Genomic DNA, 19921 nt, shown 5'->3' on the forward strand with positions numbered 1-19921 from the left:
CCATTCTCCACCTCATTCAACTGACTTCTATATTTTTCCTGTCACTTTAAACTCACTTCCATATAACAAAGTGAGTAAAGCATGCTCTCATACATGGCCATTTTTGCTACTTTTGCCAAGCAAGCATTGTTTGCAACAGACCACCTGCTACCTACTAGGTTTCTATGAGGATTTGCAGGCTTCAAAATTTCTCTATTTTCCCTTCTTTAGTAAACTTTCTACCAAACTACACAAATGTATCTAGTTGCACTAACTGCTTACCATTTAGGTATTCATTGCAATCATTCACTCAGCTTTTCCCATCAAATGCAACTACCTTGATCTTTGTTACAGTAATTCTCAGATCCCTATTCCTTACTCTATCAGTCTGGCATTCACTGCAAATCAGTGGATTCTCAGCCAACAACATGGTTTTGTCTACATACAAAAGTGTATGCATATTCATGTGTCCAACCAACATAACTCTAACATAATCACAAGCATTTTTATACATTTACCTGTAAGTACATTAAGCAACTAATGGGACATCACTCATCTTTGTCTTCTTGCTCAGTGCTAAACATTCAATAGCCATTACATGTATTCTGATGCCTGCTTTATTTCTGTCATATACTATTCTTACTGTAATATTCAACTCCATATTGAGGCAAAACTTTCCATAATTAAAGCCTATTTGCTTTATCATATACTTCCTCTATGTATGTATCTACAATAAAATTCCTTTTTCACATCAATACACTTCTCAATGACCTGCTGAAGAGCAAACATCTGAATACCCTCTGCCATGTATAAAGCCACATTTTACTTCCCAGGTTTGGCTGATTGTGACCTCTGTATCCTTTCAATCTGAACTCTACCAAATATCTTCCCAGATGTGCTTGATAAAATAAACCTTTTATAATCTTTGCATTCACTTTTGCTACCTTTCCCTTTGCTATAAGGGGACTAAAACATTATTCTTCCAATTATCAGGCATGGATGCAGTCTTCACAGATATGTTAAACAAGGTGCACAACCACTCTATAAGCAAACCACACCCATATTTTAACATTTCTGCAAAAATACCATCTACACTTGCAACCTTACCATTTTTACATAGTCTAATAGCATTTATGGCTTTTTGTTCCAGGTGTATGCAATGTACTGACATATACTTGGGATATCTACTCTACTGAGTAATTCCATTGCAAAAAATAAATATCTTCAGTCAACTGTGAAATTTATGACCTTGACTGTATAGATATACAAACCACATTATTAGTTTAGAATTCATAAGTTGGTATTTACTGCTCTCTACAGGAAGTAATAATGTCATTCTATTATGTATTCATCAGCCCCCATCTCAAGTTCTGAGTCCAGTTCTGAGCATCATGTTTTCCAGTGGTTTCCTTCTCTCAAGCTTTTTGCATCTGCCAACTTAATAAGGTGTTTTTTGTTTAGTGAATTTTAGCTCTAGGCTTCTCTGTCCTGGAAAATCTCATGCTACGATTATGTTAATAGCTGTACTACTCTTTTCTTAAATCAAGTTATCTTTCTGTCCCTTCCAAAAAAGAAAAAAAAACCCTGATATTGGATGTCCAGTATAATATTTCAAAATAGGAAAGCTACTATTTTACGTGCTCACCTCTTCCAAGACTGTATGCATTCCTGTATTCCTTGAAGCGCCATATGATGGTACTGCTCCTGTATTCATTCTGGGCAGCCCAGCCCTGTTACTTGAAAAGACTGGATTAGCCGGAAGTGCTCTCTGAGGTGGTTTTAGTCTGGAAGAATCCTAGGGCAAAAATTTTTTGGGTGGTGAATGAATGAATGAATGAATGAATGAATGAATGAATGAGAAAGAAAGAAAGAAAGAAAGAAAGAAAGAAAGAAAGAAAGAAAGAAAGAAAGTCTATAAACATAATACAAATCTTATAACTAAGATAGACAAAACAGATATCAATTAAGAGCATGGTGTGAAGAACATTAGAAGAGCTCAGAATGAAAACCAAGTTATTAGGCAGAAAAACATTGTTTATTCATGATTTAAGGCATATTTCCCAACTTGAAACTGCCCAAATGTGGTGGTGTTGTAACTCCAGAACTCCCAGTCAGCAATGCAATACTGGAGGGCACCAGAGTGGTGAAGGCCAATTTAAGGTAATTATATTCTGCTCTTCCCTTTCCTGTTTTATGAAGTATACAAACAGTATGCAACAAGAAAAAGACATGCATTTATTTGTATTTTTGCAAGATATATGTGAAAAAGCAATGTAAAGTCCTCTCCTCCCCCACTCCGTGTGTGCGTGTATGTGTATTTGTGTGTGTGTGTCCATGGCTCATAGTCCCCTCCTCAATTACTGCTGGTTTTCCATAAATATACTGCATTTAAGCATAACAATTTTAAGGCTGGATAAGAAAGCAGAAGCCAGAGTCTGGGATCAACATGAAAAAGTATGGGCGGGATTTAAGAATTTGTAGTAGGGGTCATTGATCTTTTGCTCTGAAAGGCCCATTTTATCACTGGTTTTACCTATATGCATATAGCTTTGCCTTTCTATGTCTACGTCCATGTCTATGCTCTAGCAATTAGTTATACAGATTAGTGCAATGTGCTATATATGGGACTGATCTTGCAGAAAGTCCAGAAACCTCAGTTAGTGCAAAATACAATAAAAGTGTTTTGTTCAGGCTGCACTTGCCTTAGAGTTCTCTTCACTGCAGTCCCATGACAGACAGACAGGTTGTTTTAGGTAAATCGGGCCAGATAGATTCTGAATCTAAGCACCATAACTGTTATGTCTTTACATTCCATGATGTATTTGCACACTCAGATTCAGGAAAAGTTGGGTACCCTTAGTTTCTATGAATGAACAATTATAGCCTGTTAGGGCCTAGGAACTAATAAAAGATAATGTTGAGACACTGGCCTGGTTCGCCCACAAGGCTAAGTCAAAGGTTTGGAACCATGGTTTCCTAAACCAACCACACATTATGCTAAGCCAAAAATAAAGTCATAGTCACACTGTGATATTTTGAACCTCCAGGCCACTGAAATAAGGGGGATGATCTAGGCAGAGGAGAGGTTAGAAGAGAAATTCACCAGATACAAGGTGGTGTTGTCATTTCAACCTTATCAGTGTTTTGCAAACCAACTTCAACAACCTGTTTAAGATGAGGTGGTAAGGGGGGAGAGATCTCTGAGCTGTGTGGAGGTCCTCACTCTCTTTTTGCAGCCCTCACAGCCCCAAGAAACTACCTTACCAAACTTTGGCAATAATCCCACTAAAATACAGAAGCACAAGTTCTTTGCTGTTTCTTGATGGGAACCCTCTTTTTTAAGCTAAACTCTCTCATTCTGCCCCTATATAGTCCTTATATTCCTTGCCAATGCTTGATTACAAAAAAGAAAGTGTAAGTGCTCCCCCTATAGGCCAGTTTGTGTCAATACAGGTTGCACTCAATCTCGGGCATAAGACACACCCAAATGATACATAGGTTTCTTTCTGTGTTGAGAAAAATATATGGTCCAATTGTACAAAACGCAGTCCCACTGAAGCAGGTATTTCTACTCTAAAGTTACATTAGCACACATTTGCTAGCAAATACAAAATGTGGTTATTTGAACATTCACTGTTTTAAAATGCCCGCATAGCTTGCCCAGAGTTGTTACTGACAAAGAGGATTTCACGTGTATAAAATTCCTCACCTGCTGAACCATGACGTTTGGAGGCAGAGGTGCAGGCCTGCTTGGTGGAGTTCGTTTTGACAAATGCTTTTCCTCAGTCTGATGTTCTAAAAAGGGGGGTTTCTTTGTACAGTTAGCTGGAACAGCTGGCGGTGGCTGCCTCTGTCTCTTGAGCTCTGCAGGTGGCTGGCAGTACAGCACTTCAGGCTTTGGGGGGATATTTTGTATATCAGTAGCCTACAAGCAAATCACACAAAGAGGAAGATGACATTTCTATTTTATTAGTTACTCTGATTGATAACCAACTTTTTTTCTGGCCTCAGCAGGGGGCAGCACCTGACTGATCTGGTCTGGGCTCAAAATGGACTTAGGACAGACTTAGTTCATTCTTAGGTGGGGGACCTCTGGCAATTTGCATGGTTGTAGGTGAGAGCTGGAAGTTCAGAAAACACCTCCAAAGAACGCCCTGGCAAACTGCCTGGAGGAATGTGTCCATGAAGTCACCAGGTGTCAGGCTCATTTTATCTTTACCTTTTTCCTACTCTGGCAAGTACTCAAGGAGATCAAACAAGCTTAAAGCAATCACTGCACTTCTATTTTCCAAGTATCATTCTTGAATGACTAAATACAAATGCTGCCAATGTATTTTATGTCCTGGCTGCTTTGCCTCAGTCTTGCATAATATATATGGATTTTTCTGTTCGCTCTTGTGCCCTTATTTTGTAAGCTCCAGCATTTGGTTTCATGGAAGATTATGTTTCAAATAAAATCTATACAAGTTCCTTATTAAAAGTAATTGCAATAAATTCAATTTACAGTTGTAAAATAAAATTGAGAGGCACTGTAGCATAGTATAGAGACTAAGATGCTGAGCCTGGAAGCCCCCACTCGACTGAATAACTCACTGAGTAACTGAGTCAGGTACTATATCTCAAACCAGCCGTCCCCAGGGAGTTGCTGTAAGAATAAAATGAGGGAACCTCTACTTGTACTGGCTTGAAAACTATATAAATTAACAATAAATAAATAAATAATAATTTGCACTGAGAAAAAAAATGTGCAAAGATCCCGAAATGGTCTAGTTAAGAGATTATGGGAACTGACATATGGAAAAACTTTCTTAGAACATAACAAAGAAAGTTCTGCAGCTAAGATATTTCCTTGGAGGATGTATTTTAAAATGCTAAGGAATTATAGCACGGATCCACAGAGGATTGATCAGAAATTATTTAATACTGCAGCTACAAGTTGTTTCAAGTACCTTTCTCTGTCCTTGTGGAGTTTTCAGTTTGAAAGCTGGATTGGCATGTCCATTCACATCCTTCTGAAAGGAAGGAGGTGCGCTGTATCCAAAGAACAGGGACAAACAAGTATTACAAACCATTTCTGCAACTGCACCTGCTTTATTTATATAATGGTTCCTCATACAAATAAAACCAAATGTTCTTATCTAGACTAACTTTGGAAAAAGGCCAATGTACTAATTACCCAGGTTGTAATAATTCTCATTTATTTGGGAGGAACTGAAGTCTCTCGTTAAATATAAACCAAAATTTCTAGCAGGAAATCTATAGAGTAAGCACTGACGGAACTGAATGGTTGTCTAAAAACTAACTGGAATTGTGCCCAAATTATGGACTGAATTCACACACTATACTAAGGCTCTGTGCAATTCACCTCTCGTGTGTACTCAGCCACTGTGGTTTGTAAATCACAATTTAGAGCAGGGATTTACAGACTGAGGTTTAAGGTCACATGTAACCCTTCTCCTAAAAGCCTTGAATGTGTCCTCCAAAGCCCTTCCAGAAACTGTAATGGTACCCTTGTAGTATAGATATAAAGAAAAAATACCTGGTTTGTCATACATATGTATCCAGAAATCAACTGAGATTTGAGGGGATACAAGCAACACCACATGCATCTATTCTCATGGCTATTTAGCATAAAAAATGCTACTGTCTCATTTACTGACAAATCTTTTCATTCATTCATCCATTAATTCACACATTCACCTGGGCTGTTGGGTTTTCTTGGGAGTAAAGATAGTCTGCTTTACTGGCGCAAGTCTGGTTCTCCATTTATAACAGCAAAAAGCTATTCCAACTAGAATCAAAAGCAAGATGGAAACCAGGACACCTATGACGATTGGAATAGGACCTGGACCAGAAAAAGAAGAAAGCCAAAATTATTCAAATTCAGTGATTGTGCTAAAATTCAACCACAACCACAACAAAACCCACTACAGGATGCCAGTATTTGAACAGGTAGTAGTGAAGGACATTTCAGCAAGTCCTGTTTTCTATGTCATGTCTCACAATGCTGAATATGTGAGAGACAAAAACTCCACTTGCCAAACGTCCCCTCAGCTATACTGGAATGGACCCAGTATCCTGTGGTCCTGTACCTCACCTGCTCACCCAAATTCCTGTCCCACAAGCACTGTTCAAATGTCATTAATGGAATAACAATACAAGTTACACCAACTTTTTTCAAGCACGGGGCCACTGTCCAGGCTTCCTCCCCTTCCAGGTTTATCACAAAATGGAGGCGCCCATCCGCTGAAACAATGGCAGTTGTGATTGTTGTTGCAAATCTGTGTTGAGAGAACACCATCAGTGTTACTTCTGCAGCAAACACCCTGCTCATGCCAATCCAAACAGCACAAGAAGCCTTTGCACCTCCCCTTGGCTTTTGTTAGAGCTCAGGGCATCTAAAAGTAACCCTGACAATCCATGGTTATATCCATCAGCCATCCCAAGAAATGCAACGTTTGAACATTCTTTTCATTTTTAACACTTAAGCCCGAAAGGGTGTATTTCCATCCTTCAAAATTCACTTTGGGTTATATGTGCATTCCTGAAGAGGAACAGAGATGACTTCCACTATTTTTAACCTCCCAACAAATATCCTCTCCATAACAAATGGCCATAACTTCTTCTCAAATGTAAAACCACAGCTTAAGGAAAGCTGCCAGATCCAACATTTGGTATTCAAGATCTGTATAACACTTCATAGCCTGTCTTTATATGCTGAACATAACCCTAAGATTTGTTTAAAACTGTGAGACCAGTTCTAGTTCATCCTTGTGTGATGGACATCCACTCTAACATTTCATATTCTGCCTCACCATCCAACAAGCACTTGGTCACAAATCAGATTGTCTAGTGGACAATCTGATTTTCACTATAAAAATATTCCAAGAAAAACAGACCATAGATACAAAAGCATGTTTTGCATTTTGTTCCTCTTTCTTCCATTTAACCTCTGCCGAACCTCTCTCAGTACAAAATATGAAAAGTACAAAAGCATTTATGACCATTGATTTTTTAGTTTGAACTTTAAGAGCTTTTGCACAGACGTACATTTTAATCCCTTACCTATCATCCAACTGATGTGTTAATATAGGATAGGAAGGGGGGGGTGAATCCCTCTAAAATTTGGTACCTTTAGAGAAAGCCACAAAAGACCATCTGACATGGTGATGTCACTGAAAGGGGAGGAGGCCATATTTGTTATTCCTGTTTTCTTCATACTGTTCTCATCAATTCACATTCTGCTCTGTTTTCTTCCCTTTTCCATCCATTCCCTCCACAACAACCTGAAATCACCGTTTGGGGGCCAAACTTTGGGGAGGGGGAGAATTGGGAAATTTAAATTGAAATATGGGGATGTCCTTTTCTTCCCATTTTCCAGGTCAATTCTGAAAAAACAAAATTCCATTACTGAAATATGGGCATTTTGCTGCAAATTTTGGCCACATGACTTGAAGATGTTGGAAGGGCACAGATGGGGTGCTAGGAAGACACATGTAGTGTGCACTTCTGTTCTAAAACATATTTTGGTCAATGTACAAATTAAACAAGAACTGATTTTTAAATGATAAGTTTGAATCTTGTTCTGGAGGAAGATACAATTGAACTGGAAGTCTTTCTACAGCCAGGCATATCTCTGACAGGATATCTTTCTTCATGTATGCTACATAGACAGCTTATTAGTTTTCTGAAATCCAACAAAAAGAATAACAGCTGGCCAACTGAGTAAGCAGCAAATACTTTGGTGTCTGAATATAAGGACAGATACTTACGCCATTGCCATTGCATTTTTTTCCACAATGTCCACTATCAAAGAAGGAGGTATTCTGACAGTGGCCCTCAAAGCAAACCTGTAGGAGAAACAGAACTTTCAGAATTATACTAAAGAAGTGATTCTTAAAGTGTGGTCCTAGGACCCTTGGGGTACCCCAAGACCCTCTCAGAGGTCCACAAAATCAAAATTATTAGCCAGCCTATGTTGAAAAATAATATAATATTAAAATCCCATCAAACAATCATGAGAAGTGGTAGTGGCAGAGAATGTGTCAATTTTAATTTTTAAAATGGTAAATATTGATAAATATAACCAAGAGGAAAAAAGTTTAAGAAACACTGTACTAAAGGAACAAGAAATGGTATGAAATGGTTTGGGGCGCAAGAAAGGCTTGGGGTGCATACCACTGCATCAATACTGAGAAGCCCTAAAGGCTGTTGCTAACTCTTGCACCTTCCCTGTAGGCTCTCAGCATCTGGTACCACTAATAGAAATTAAAGTGGGGAGAAAGAGTAACAGTTAACGAGGATGAAGGATGCTAAACAAACGTTTCTTGAAATTCCATAAATCTGTAGTGTCACACCCAATATTTTGTGTGGAGTGGGAATACATCCAGATTCAATGGGTGTGTAATGGGTGTGGGAGCACAGATCTTAGCCAAAGAGCAGCCTGTTCCAAGGGAGGGAAGCTACACCCAGAGCGCCCTCTCTTATTCCAAGTTGTTCATTCTGAGGACTCCCTTGGGATTTTTCTCTTTTTTCAAAGCTATATTAAACCTCTAAAACAAATTGTTGCACACAATAATTTTGGGAAAAACAAACATGTATCCTCAAAGAGTAAAAGTGGAATAAGATACAAGCTTACAGTAGGCAGCCAATGCTTACATGACTATCACCGCATTTGGTTCCCGTCATCACAAGCCCTGGGTCTAATATATCTCCTTCATCTTCTTCATTTCGATATACATGAGTACCACGACAATGAATTTCCCTTCCATTTAATTTGATAGTTGTGTCAATTGCAACAGCATTGGACTCCAGAGGCTTAGAAGCAGAACTTTGGCACTGTATCTTGCCACATTTAGCATTGCTGGAAAGAGAAACTCTGTGAGTTTGAGCATTCTGGCTAAGATCTTAGCTTCTCACACACCCAACACAAAGGCTTACATAAAATTATTTACTTCCAATAAAATGAAGAGGCTTGAGGGACCTAGTGAGTCACATTCCATGTTGTGTGCTGAAAACCATATTTCATATACGCTGAAAATCATATTTCATGTTCATTGACCTCAAGATTACCCTACCATTACATGCTCTATGTGACACTGCACACAAAAAAGATTTTAGCTGATGAAAAATGCAATGGCTTACTTTCTTTGGGTCTCCAGAACTATATACACATGCTCAGACATTTAGAGTGACTTTCCATTACTTTCTGAGATCAGTTTCAGTTCTGCTTTTTATTAATAAAACCCTTGTTGGTACAGTCCTGTATAATTAAAGAGTTGTTGAACTGCATGAAAATGAACATGCTTATAGTTGTGGGTCAAAATATGGCTTGAAGAGCATTTTGATATCCCATCTTGGAATAGTATATCTCTTTCTTTTCAGTATCAAGTGTGGGGAGTCCTGACCCATATTGGGACCAAGGTATTGGTGGATTTTATTTTTTCTCCAATTTTTTTTTAAAAGGGGGGTACTTATGAAAACAGTCTGGAATTGTTGAAAAGCTTCATGTTTCAAAATATTTTTCAGAAAAATCTTGCTGGAAGAAGTAAGCAGCTCCTATCTGGACTGGGTAAAGAACTTCAGATAATATATTCATGAATGACCCTTTCAAACAACTCATGAGTCCTTCCTCTGATATTTGATTGATATGTTAATTGTGTATCCAACAAGGAACAGCAGGAGAATATTTACAGATGTGAGGTCAAGAGGAGTCTCTTTCCATAACCAGGAAGTTATGGTATGAACTTGGCCTGAAAGATTTAATATAAGCAATGCAAAAATGGACCATTTTGTTCAACAACATTGCCAATCAATTTGTAGCCATTTGCAATATAGATTGGATTCATTTTCTCATATTTTAACTTGTGAGGATAATGAGCTATCCCATCCCACACAAAACAGTTGTTCCGCTTTCTACCTGGTGTCGCACTTCCTGTATCTGCCACTGATATCCTTCCCACAGTTCCCATAGGGATCTCCAGCGGCGTTAACTCTCTCAAAGCAAAGGTCAGGTGCTGGCCTTGCTCCTGTATGGAAAAGACTCACACGTATGGTATCTGTGAAAGATAACTTACTACATCCATCACCCAGCTGCTTAGCACTGGGTGTGAACCCATCAGCAAGAGAACAGAATTGTTATTTTACTAGGACAAGGGTGGCCAAACTGTCCCAGCCCAATCTGTAAAATATATTTCATATGGTCTTCATGGGGTTTACCAGACAACTCTTCTATGATTATTTGTAATAAAATTATAAGAAATGTCATACTTTTGCATTTTTAAAGGCTTTTAGCCCTTGTAATGAAAATTTGAATCAATTTTCAAAGCTTAAAACTTAAGAAAATATCATCCCAGCTCAACGTGGCTAAGGTTAACACTATGCCATTCTGATTTAGTGTGTTATTTATTTATTATTTATTTATTTATTAAATTTCTCCCCCGCCCATCTCCCCCCAATGGGGGACTCTGGGCGGTTCTTTTTTTTTTTTTAATCTGCACTCAGTCGTTACCGACTCTGTGGTGACTGCTTAGACGAGTCCTTGCAGTTTTCAAGGGAAGGTGTTTCGGAAGTGATTTGCCAGGGCCTCCTTCCTAGAGCAGAGCCCAGCTGGCGAGTGCAGGAGGAGGGTTTTCCGTTGCTTCATGCCATTTTCGGGCGAGCATGGCTTTCACGCTACCACAACTGCTCCCGACTCCTTTTGCAAGGTGCCACCAGCATTTTTCCTCTCACCAGAGTATATAAATACATAAAAAATAAAAATTTAAAACCCAGCCACTACAGTTTAAGAATCTTGTTAGCACAATATATGGACTCAATCAACAAGTTATCCAACAAGCCATGATTCTAAGCAAGGCTTAGAATTATATATAGAAGTAGTTGCCTGGCCTTTACTGATCACAGCAGCCTCTGTGATGGGTCCTCCCTTCTCTCTTTCTCTGCTCCTCTTTCTTGACGTAATTACAGTTCCATAAACTAAAAATAAGAACACTCTTCTCCTTCCTTTTCCTTAGACCTCTGGATGCAAGGGGCCTCACTTGGTGCAATGCCCTTCTCAGAGATCAGTCTTCCTTACCATATCCCCAGAGCTGCAAACACTGCTGCTCGTATGTCAGACACATTCCATTGTAGCAATATGCTCTGCCATCTTCACATGGTGTACCATCCAACTGATAGAAGTTTGCAGGGCAAAATGGTGATTTGCCTGAACAGTACTCTGGTAGGTCACATGTTCTCGCCTGTTCCCGGCAAAGAGTTCCAGGTGAAACTAACTAAAGAAACAAAAAGTAATTATGCATTTATTTCAGGGGGTTGTGGAATACTTAGCATTTTAGGTAATGTGATTAAGCATTGATCTATCTGCTTAAAGATGTATATGTCACAGATTTATTTTGAAGACAATTAGAACTGACTTTCAGTTCCCTTCATTCTGCATAGCAATTATCATTTCCATTCAACCTAATTCCTAAAGCATCATTAAAGGGAAGAAACTCCTCATTACTGCCCCCCAATTACATTTTTGTTTCTTAACTCTATATAGAATCTTTTTGTCAAATTCCTGAGGACACTTTTTCAAACAAAGGCATCCTTGAACCATATCCTAATTTAGACCTCCTACTCCATAGTGCCTCATTATTGATTATTTATACCTTTTCCCCACAGGAGTACCCATAACACAGGGAAAGAGACAGAGTTTGTATGCAAAATATTCCATGTTCAATTCCCAGCATTTTCAGTTTTTTAAAAAGTATATCGTATTTATTGGTAAAAACCCCTGGCAGATACACTGATAACTTTTAGCAAGTGGCTTAATGGATAGGGCAAGGAGCAGTTGATTTCTATTTTATGTCTGATATATATTACATAAATCCTAAGTGAGGGTTTTAACAGGCAATATTCTGTTATCACCATGCCACCTCATTTGTATTCAGGAAGATCATGCACCTAATGCTGATTCTGGTATTTCCTTTGCTTAACAGGTGCAAGAAAGGGAAAGGAACTGCTGTGCGCGTGCAAAACCTCAGAATCACTAACACGCTTCACCATGTGGTAGCTGCTTGAATTTGGATGGAAGGTACTTGAACTCTGTGATGGTATCCAGGCAGCTGTATTCAGCTGTCATCATGCCAAGGATTAAGCTGTTGAATGCTACCACAAACAATCCAAAATATTAGATGGTAGTGGTGTGCAAAAATCCAAATGTTGCATATTGAGTGGCTTTTGCCTGACCAGTTGGCCACAAATGTAGGGCCAACTTGAGTAGCAATTTTAAGCAAACCCAGGGGATGCATTTATGAAAACAGGGCCTCCAGGAGGAGGAGTATGGAAAAACCCAGCATACCAAGACTATTTTAAGTACATTTTCCTAGGAAAGTTGTAATGTAAAGTGATACCCAGGCATCTTTTGTCTGTATATTTATCTACTCCACCCTACCCAAGAAATGAAGTTTAATCCATAAAGAGATTCAAATGTAAACTATAACAGAGAACAGAAAACTATCAATAAGAAGTAGGTCAGAAAAAAATCTAAGTGTAGGTTTTGTCTTGCCAGACACTATATATAAAAAGAGGAAGGAAGGCTTAGCTTTAGGCCCAGCTGGGTCAATTGCCTCCTTTGAAAGACAAACTTCCCATTTGTAGCTGTTATAATCTCAGGGTGATACTAATTTTAGCCAAAACAGCTGCTTTGGGTAGCTCTCCAAAGATATAAAAGTAATAAAATCAAAACCCGGTTGTCTCTACCCTCCGAACCAATCTGGCAGGAGGGGCATGCTGTGGATACTGTCAGCCAAGGAATGTTGGTTGGCAAGGCCCCAAAGGAGAGCCTTTTCTGCCATTGTCTCTGCCCTCTGGAATATCATCCCTCCAGAGATTAGGTTGGCCCAACCCTGCTGGCATTCCATAGGGCCTTGAAGACCTGGTTCTGTGCTCGAGCCTGGGGCCCCGGGTGTATGATGGAGCCTGTTTCCTGGCTATACTGAGGAGTTTTTATGATTCTCAGGTTGTGTTTTATTTCTCACTTTGTTTTGTATTTGTATAGATTTTTATTTGTTTTTAATGTTGTGAGCCACCAAGAATCATGTACTTGAGATGGACGGCCATATAAATTGAATAAAATAAATAAATAAACCTCATTCAGTCTTGTTTAGGCTTCTAAACCTCTGTTTTGTTTGGTGTCTTCAAGTCAGTCTTGACTCCTAGGGTCAACTGAAGACAAGTCCGTGGAGTTTTTTTGGTACCATTTTTCAAAAGTGGTTCACCTTTGCCTTCTTCCAAGGGCTGAGAGGAATGATTGGTTCAAGGACACCCAGTTGACTTTCATGCCTAAGGCAGGACTACAACTCACTGTCTCCCAGTTTCTAGACCACCTCCTTAACCGCTACATCAAACTGGCTCTATAAACCTCTGCACACATTTACGACAATGTAGTCCATATATGTAGTGTGGCATGCTAGCAAACATACACCCCTCTGATAGGTGGATATGGTAGGTGGATTGGTCCCTCTGACCCTCTGAAGCTGGGTGTCCTTAAGCTCTTCCCCCACAATCTCTGCACCTTCCCCCACTCCCATGGGGATCCTACTTGGCATTGTGCCACCAACCAGTCCTCTCTGGTACTTCACATTCATGAATAGATGAAGCAGTCATGTAACCCTAACCCTGCTTTTCTTCCAGTTGCAGCTTAACTGAGCAGGGGATATGTGCCCTGGGGTTACAACCTTTTAAAATTAGAGTGCTGATTCAAATGAGAATACAAGCCTTTATTATGTATATTAAGATTAAGGAACTAAAGGGGAACCGAAAGCACAAGGAAAACAGAAGGTAACCCCACCTTGCATTGGTGACAGCAAGTTCCATGAGCACATTCAGCACCCTGCTTCAGAGAGCAATTAGCAGCATTGCAACAAGGATTATTACATTCCTGCAGGAGAAATAACAGAAATGACAATTGCTGCACTTACAGAGCAGATGTTCTGAGTCTAAAAACATTGGAAAGCATTTGGCTGTCTTTCTGGGTGGCTTGTAAGATTGGACATTCTTTTACTCTTCATGCCAAACATAACAACCTCCAAGAAGCTTCAAAGTTGCTTCCTAATCATGTTGCATCTGGGGCTCAAATGCTTCAGTTCTCAAATAAATTGAGATCAAAACATCAAAACATCATGTCTGAGTTTCTCAAACAATGGGATCTCCATCTAAGTTTCTCAGACAATAGCATCAGTGCTGCCCCACTGCTGATCTATTTGAATAGTTAATTTCTCATGCTTTTGGATTACATTAGCTTATTCAACGCTCTAGAAAGGAAAGGGACAAGGTTCCTCTCAAGTAGCGAGAGGTAATTAGGAGGTGTGGGTAGAAGGAAGTGAAACTCTGGATCTTCTCCCCATGTTCACCAAATTCCACTAAATCACATTACTAAAATAAACAGAAGCCTTTCAAACCAGAAAAATATTTGGTGGAGGCAGTAATAGGAAATATAACTAGAGGAACATATTTCTCATTATTTATTAAGGAATACCCAAATATCAGTTCCCAGTTGACTCTGAAAATCTATGAAATCAGCCAAAAGGAATTACCTCTACTTCTCCACAATCACATTCTTCCCCTTCTTCCAGATATCCATTTCCACACCTCTGTCCTCCATATAAGGTCTTGGTATCTGGCATATTGTAAAGACACATGCCACCGCCAGATTGCAGATACCGTTCCAGCTCTTTCCTATTGCATTCGTTGAACACTCTGGGGAAGGGTGCCCTGTAAACACCCAAGGAGCAAAAGGGCAATCTTGAACTGAGTAATATTATTCAAGCATTAGTACCTCTGAAAGTGCTGGACCACAGTTTCCAAAACTTCTAGCTACTGAGTGAAGGCCAGGTTACAGAATGATATCAACATATTCTTACAACTGAAACTGTATTTGTTCTTTTGATAAGTATTATTGTAACTTTAGTGACTCACTTGACTTAGTCCACTAAAAGTGGAGCTACCACTTGAGGGGAAGGAAGGAAATGGGAAAAAAGTTGATACACTTTGCTGGAAGGTTGATGTTGGCTGAATGACAATTATGTCCCTGATCACCTAGAATAAGGGCTATAGCTTAAAATGACAAATTCTAACTTGCCAGCTGCTGTGATTGCCTTCCTATTTGGAAAGAACTGCCTTTTGAAGAGTAACTGAAATGTTAGGTTCCTGAAGAATCAGAGGTGCATTTGGACTGATTGCCAATAAAGGTGAAAACAAGCATTGCATACCTCTTTTGGGATAAAGAAGGAATTTGGTTTTGAACTGATACCCTCTAAGTGAACAATGTTTTGCTCAATTCTTTAAATACGAAACAACTAAGGAAAAATTTGCAATCCAAATCTTTGCATGTCTTATGCCACCCTAATTCCATATGCTGTGGGAAAAGGCTATAATGTAAAAGGCAGATCCACCAACACTGCATTTTTTGTTTTTCCTATAACTGTAATCTTTCTTATGTTAAATACCCAAGCTCTATTTTATTACCTTTACTCCTGACTTTAAGTAGTAAATTGAATTCTACTGAGATAGTGAAAAAAGGGTACAGCAACATCCACAGTGTGTGTAAAATTATGATATTGAATTATAATATTATTTAAATACAATATTAAATACTTCTGAGATGTTACAATGTAAGCCCTGACTCTTTTGTACATGTGCACATACAAAAGGTGTGGAGCTTGTCTTACGACACTATTGTCCACCATCTTGCCTGTTTTGATCCTCCCTGCAGATGCTCTGGATGGGTTACACATGCATTGGTCATGGCCCACACAGTAATTCAGATAGTCCCTTTCCTCATGATGGTCTTAATTTAAGTGAAACACTTTATTGGTGCTGATTTTTTGTACACTTGCATGAACAACTTACCCTGTTGCAGCAGCCATAATACATCCTCCATCTTTGGGACTGGCAGAGCAGCAGCCGGCTGAATCATGGCTCATGCCAAAGTTGTGGCCCATCTCATGGGCCATAGTGGCAGCAACTCCAATGGCGTTTTCAGAGTGATCCTGTCCAAGCACAGAATTAAGGTGACTGTCAGCACACTCCCCCTCCCTGCCCACAGAGCCAGGGAGAGTGATTATCAGATTTAGTCCATTAAGACCATAGCCCAATCCTATCCATTTTTTCTATATTTAATGGCACTCATTCATTTTATTTTTATTTATTTATATATAAAATTTATATGGCTGCCCATCTGAAATAAATAACTCTGGATGGTTAACAATCAATGCACAAGAAAAAAAAATATATAATACCCCTGTAAACAAAATGAAAAATACAATTAAAAGTAATGATATGTGATTACATGTACATAAGAATGCAACTCTGACTAAAAATTCTGGAAAACCTATAATAATCCCAGGAATTTGCAGTAGGTTTATACATCATTTAGCAATGAAAGTCAAGGAGCACAATGAAAAAATGGATCCAAGATTAAATATAAAAAACAACAAACTAATGACAACAGGTACAGCAACCAGGCTTAGAAATGACAATGAAGATACCAAAGCGGTGGATAGTTTGTGCTTTTTTAGGATCAACTGGCAACAGTAAAGGAACCAGCAGTCAAGAAATATGCCACAGAGTGGCAGTTGGTAAAGTGGCCATGAAGGCTTTGGAGAGATATTCAGATGCCATGATGTGTCTCTTCCAATAAAGATCAGACTTGGGCAGGCACTGATTTTCCCTGTGACACTCTATGGAAGTGAAAGTTGGACTTTGAAGAAGCAGCACAGAAAGAGTATTGATGCTTGTGAACTTTGGTGTTGTAGAAGATTCCTGAGAATACTGTGGATGGCCAAGAAAACAAACCAATGGATCATAGAACAAATCAATGCAGAGTTCTCACTCTAGGCACAAATAACCAGGCCCAAATTATCCTACTGGACACATTATGCAAAGACCTAACCCTCTGGATAAGTCTATAATCCTGGGAAAGATAGGAGGAAAGAGAAGAAGAAGAAGATGACCAGCAGCAAGGAGGCACTCTCAGAAGACCTGAAGAGCCAGGTCAGGAACAGATTGTCTTAGAGAAAATCCATCTATGTGGTCAGTAAGAGTTGGCACAGACTTGATGGCACAGTCATCATTATGAATTATGCATCATTAGCATATGGCAGTGTTGTCCAAACTTGGCCACTTTAAGATGAGTGGACTTGAACTCCCAGAATTCCCCCCCAGCCATGGACAACACTGCCATATGGAATACTGTTCCAAGGGAATATGGATTAACATTTATTGATATGCCTTTAGGCTTTCCATTGTACTACAGTCACATTTTTCAGAGCACTGAATATTTTGTCATTAGGATCATGTTTAAATAACTACAAGGGAATTTCTTTTAAGGGATATATTCTTAAAAAATATCAAGGGCCTCCTTGCTGATCATACTCATAGTTCATTCTATCAAATATTTGGCTTGTTACAGTGACCAACCCATAAGAAAGGAGCACACCCAGGAATTAGTATTCAGATGTATACAGCCTGTGAACCTGGGGACTTAGTTAAAACTTGCAGCTGATACCTGCTGAAAGATTCAACTTCCACAAATTTGTTTAATCCTGGTTTAAAGCCATTTACACCAGTGGCCATAATTGTGTTTTGTGGTAGTGTGGCAGCATATTCCCTATGTTAATTGTGTTCCATAAAGAAGTACTATCTGTAAAGTCCTTGGGGTTCTCTGAGCTTGGTTGTTTTCTTGCAAACGTTTCGTTACCCAGCTAGGTAACATCTTCAGTACATATATTCTCTTCTACTGGAATTACTATCTTTTGAGTGTTCCAAAGCTACTGTTAGCATGTTTTACTGGGTGAACATTGTTATTTGACTGAGGTTGCAGACTATATAAAGCAATATGGGCAGAAAACAGCAGAAAAAGCAGAGTGCTCCTCTGATTATTTGACCCCCCCTTTGTGGAGAAGCCCAGCAGCAAAACAATTAATTATCTACCCCCTCCACCTTCTGAAAAATACTCTAATTTTCTTTCCCTCCCCCCGATTAAACAATCCAGGTTTTCAAACTGAACCCTGAAATTCCATCCTTCTTATCAAAAAACCAGCTTAAAGAAAAGGTGGGAGGAATCTATAGCATAAAGCATCTTTTCTTTTGCTTTGGTTTTGTTCCTATTTATTTCAAACAGTCTTGAACAAGGGAAATATTTATTTATCAAGAATAACTTACCATATTTACTCCTCCAGACTGATAAGCAGAGCACATGACCATCAGAGGGGCCAAGCCAATAGTAGTGCCATGGAAGGACATCCCGCTGTGCCACATTACAAGAGAGAAAATGAAATTGTGAATAAAAGTTGTCCACCTATGCATGCAGTTAAATTTTGAGAGAAGATAATTTTATGTAGCCTAAGATGACTGCTTGCACTGCATTCTCCTAAGACAACAGTGAGGAACTGGATCAGATCTAACTTTGTATACCATCTAAGGTATGATAGATGATCTCACAGGGAAGAACTTAAGAAGAGAGACTTAAAAGGAAGTCTCACCCTTCTTCCAAACTACATTTGGGATCTCATTCATTTCTCTATGCAGAAAGGAATGGGGAGTTATGCCTGCATCTCCTTTTGTACAGGGAAAAGCATTCCATATAGGAAGAACTGGCACTCCCTACACTATGCTTTTCTCTATATAAACCAAAGCAGAAGGTACTGACCCAACCTAGCAGGCCAGATTTGGTCTGTGGATTCAAGGTTCCTTATCCCTGCTGTAATTGGCATTCTGGAGAACAGGAGTCGTTATTCCAATGTCAGCAACTTACGTAATCAGCTGGGCATTGTCATGCTTTTTATGTATTAGTAATCTACGCCGCCAAGCAAGAAAAGACCAGAGGGTTGAATGTGGGTTCTCAGAGATGTCACACTTATTGTAGTCATTCCAGACTTCAATTCCAACCAAAGCAATCCGTATGTTTAATGATCTGTAGAACTGAAAGATGAGGAGGAGGAGGAGGAAAAGAAAAAGAGCTTTAGTCAATCAACAGGCTCATCTCTATGAAACATTAGCTCTAACATGAGCTACTTTTCTAAGAAGGGATTGTGCCACATTCTCTCTTATTGGTTCTCCCTGAGAAGGAAATGTACATGGAACACAATGTGAAGGTGTTCCATAAACCCCACTGAATTGAGTTCTTTGGGTTCACAGGTTTCTAGGATTGGTCTCCAAATGGAAGAGATGTCATGAAGCATAGAAGCAGCAAATATCACTTCTCTGCTCTAAAGTCTCCACCCACCATCAGTGGCCTTTTTTTTGTGCAACACTGTCATCACATTTTCAATATCATAGGAAAAAAGGATGAAATAGAAAAAGTTTACCCAATTCTTATTACTAAGATGGGTATTAGTCGCCTGCAGGAAATTTGTAATGAAAAGCTACAATATCCTACACTATTGAATCATTGAGAAAGGGTTTTAAAAAAATATCAAGCATATTGCTTACATATCTTAAAATGAGATTAAACAAAAACTTTTGTTTATCTATTGGATTCCTCAGATAATGTCTAAAAAAGAGTTGGTTACCAACTCCATTATGACATAAGTGTCATATAGATGAGAGAACATTTACTCATATGATATGGTTCTATTAATGTCCCCTTTTTGTTTAATATTCATTAAATTATTAATACACTGTTATAAAGATCACTGTTGTTTAAAGATGTGAAGGTGCTCTTGAACTGTATACCAAAATTTTGGAATCTACAGTTATATCTGTAATTATTCATATAATTATAGATTCCAAAATTTTGGTATGTGATCATGGATGAGGGCTAGAAAGGAAGATAATTATTTCAGAGTGGAAAGACAGAGTTATTCTGGATTAGGGTCTTGGACTACCAATAAGTAATCATTTCCTATTTATAAAGTGACATTCCATTGATATCATGGAAAGTCTGATTAATATTGTCTTA

At 38.9% G+C, this 19921-nt stretch overlaps 1 protein-coding gene across 1 annotated transcript in view; it reads right to left on the bottom strand.

Moving 5' to 3' along the window:
- The window catches only part of ADAM19 (ADAM metallopeptidase domain 19), a 73646-nt gene that overhangs the window by 6178 nt on the left and 47547 nt on the right, over nucleotides 1-19921 (bottom strand). The window contains exons 9-22 of the mRNA XM_088133887.1: nucleotides 18776-18942; nucleotides 18184-18268; nucleotides 15871-16010; nucleotides 14556-14733; nucleotides 13811-13900; nucleotides 11054-11249; nucleotides 9899-10007; nucleotides 8638-8842; nucleotides 7752-7829; nucleotides 6152-6260; nucleotides 5680-5824; nucleotides 4929-5010; nucleotides 3689-3904; nucleotides 1625-1774 (exon numbers count right to left, since the gene is read on the bottom strand). Coding sequence (XP_087990013.1) covers nucleotides 1625-1774; nucleotides 3689-3904; nucleotides 4929-5010; nucleotides 5680-5824; nucleotides 6152-6260; nucleotides 7752-7829; nucleotides 8638-8842; nucleotides 9899-10007; nucleotides 11054-11249; nucleotides 13811-13900; nucleotides 14556-14733; nucleotides 15871-16010; nucleotides 18184-18268; nucleotides 18776-18942 — 1950 coding nt within the window. The remainder of the gene's footprint in view (nucleotides 1-1624; nucleotides 1775-3688; nucleotides 3905-4928; nucleotides 5011-5679; nucleotides 5825-6151; nucleotides 6261-7751; nucleotides 7830-8637; nucleotides 8843-9898; nucleotides 10008-11053; nucleotides 11250-13810; nucleotides 13901-14555; nucleotides 14734-15870; nucleotides 16011-18183; nucleotides 18269-18775; nucleotides 18943-19921) is intronic.

Source organism: Python bivittatus, unplaced genomic scaffold (assembly GCF_059951505.1).
Source record: "Python bivittatus isolate LINGU-HERP-01145 unplaced genomic scaffold, Pbiv_v1 ctg000080_np1212, whole genome shotgun sequence".
NCBI classification, from domain to species: Eukaryota; Metazoa; Chordata; class Lepidosauria; order Squamata; family Pythonidae; genus Python; species Python bivittatus.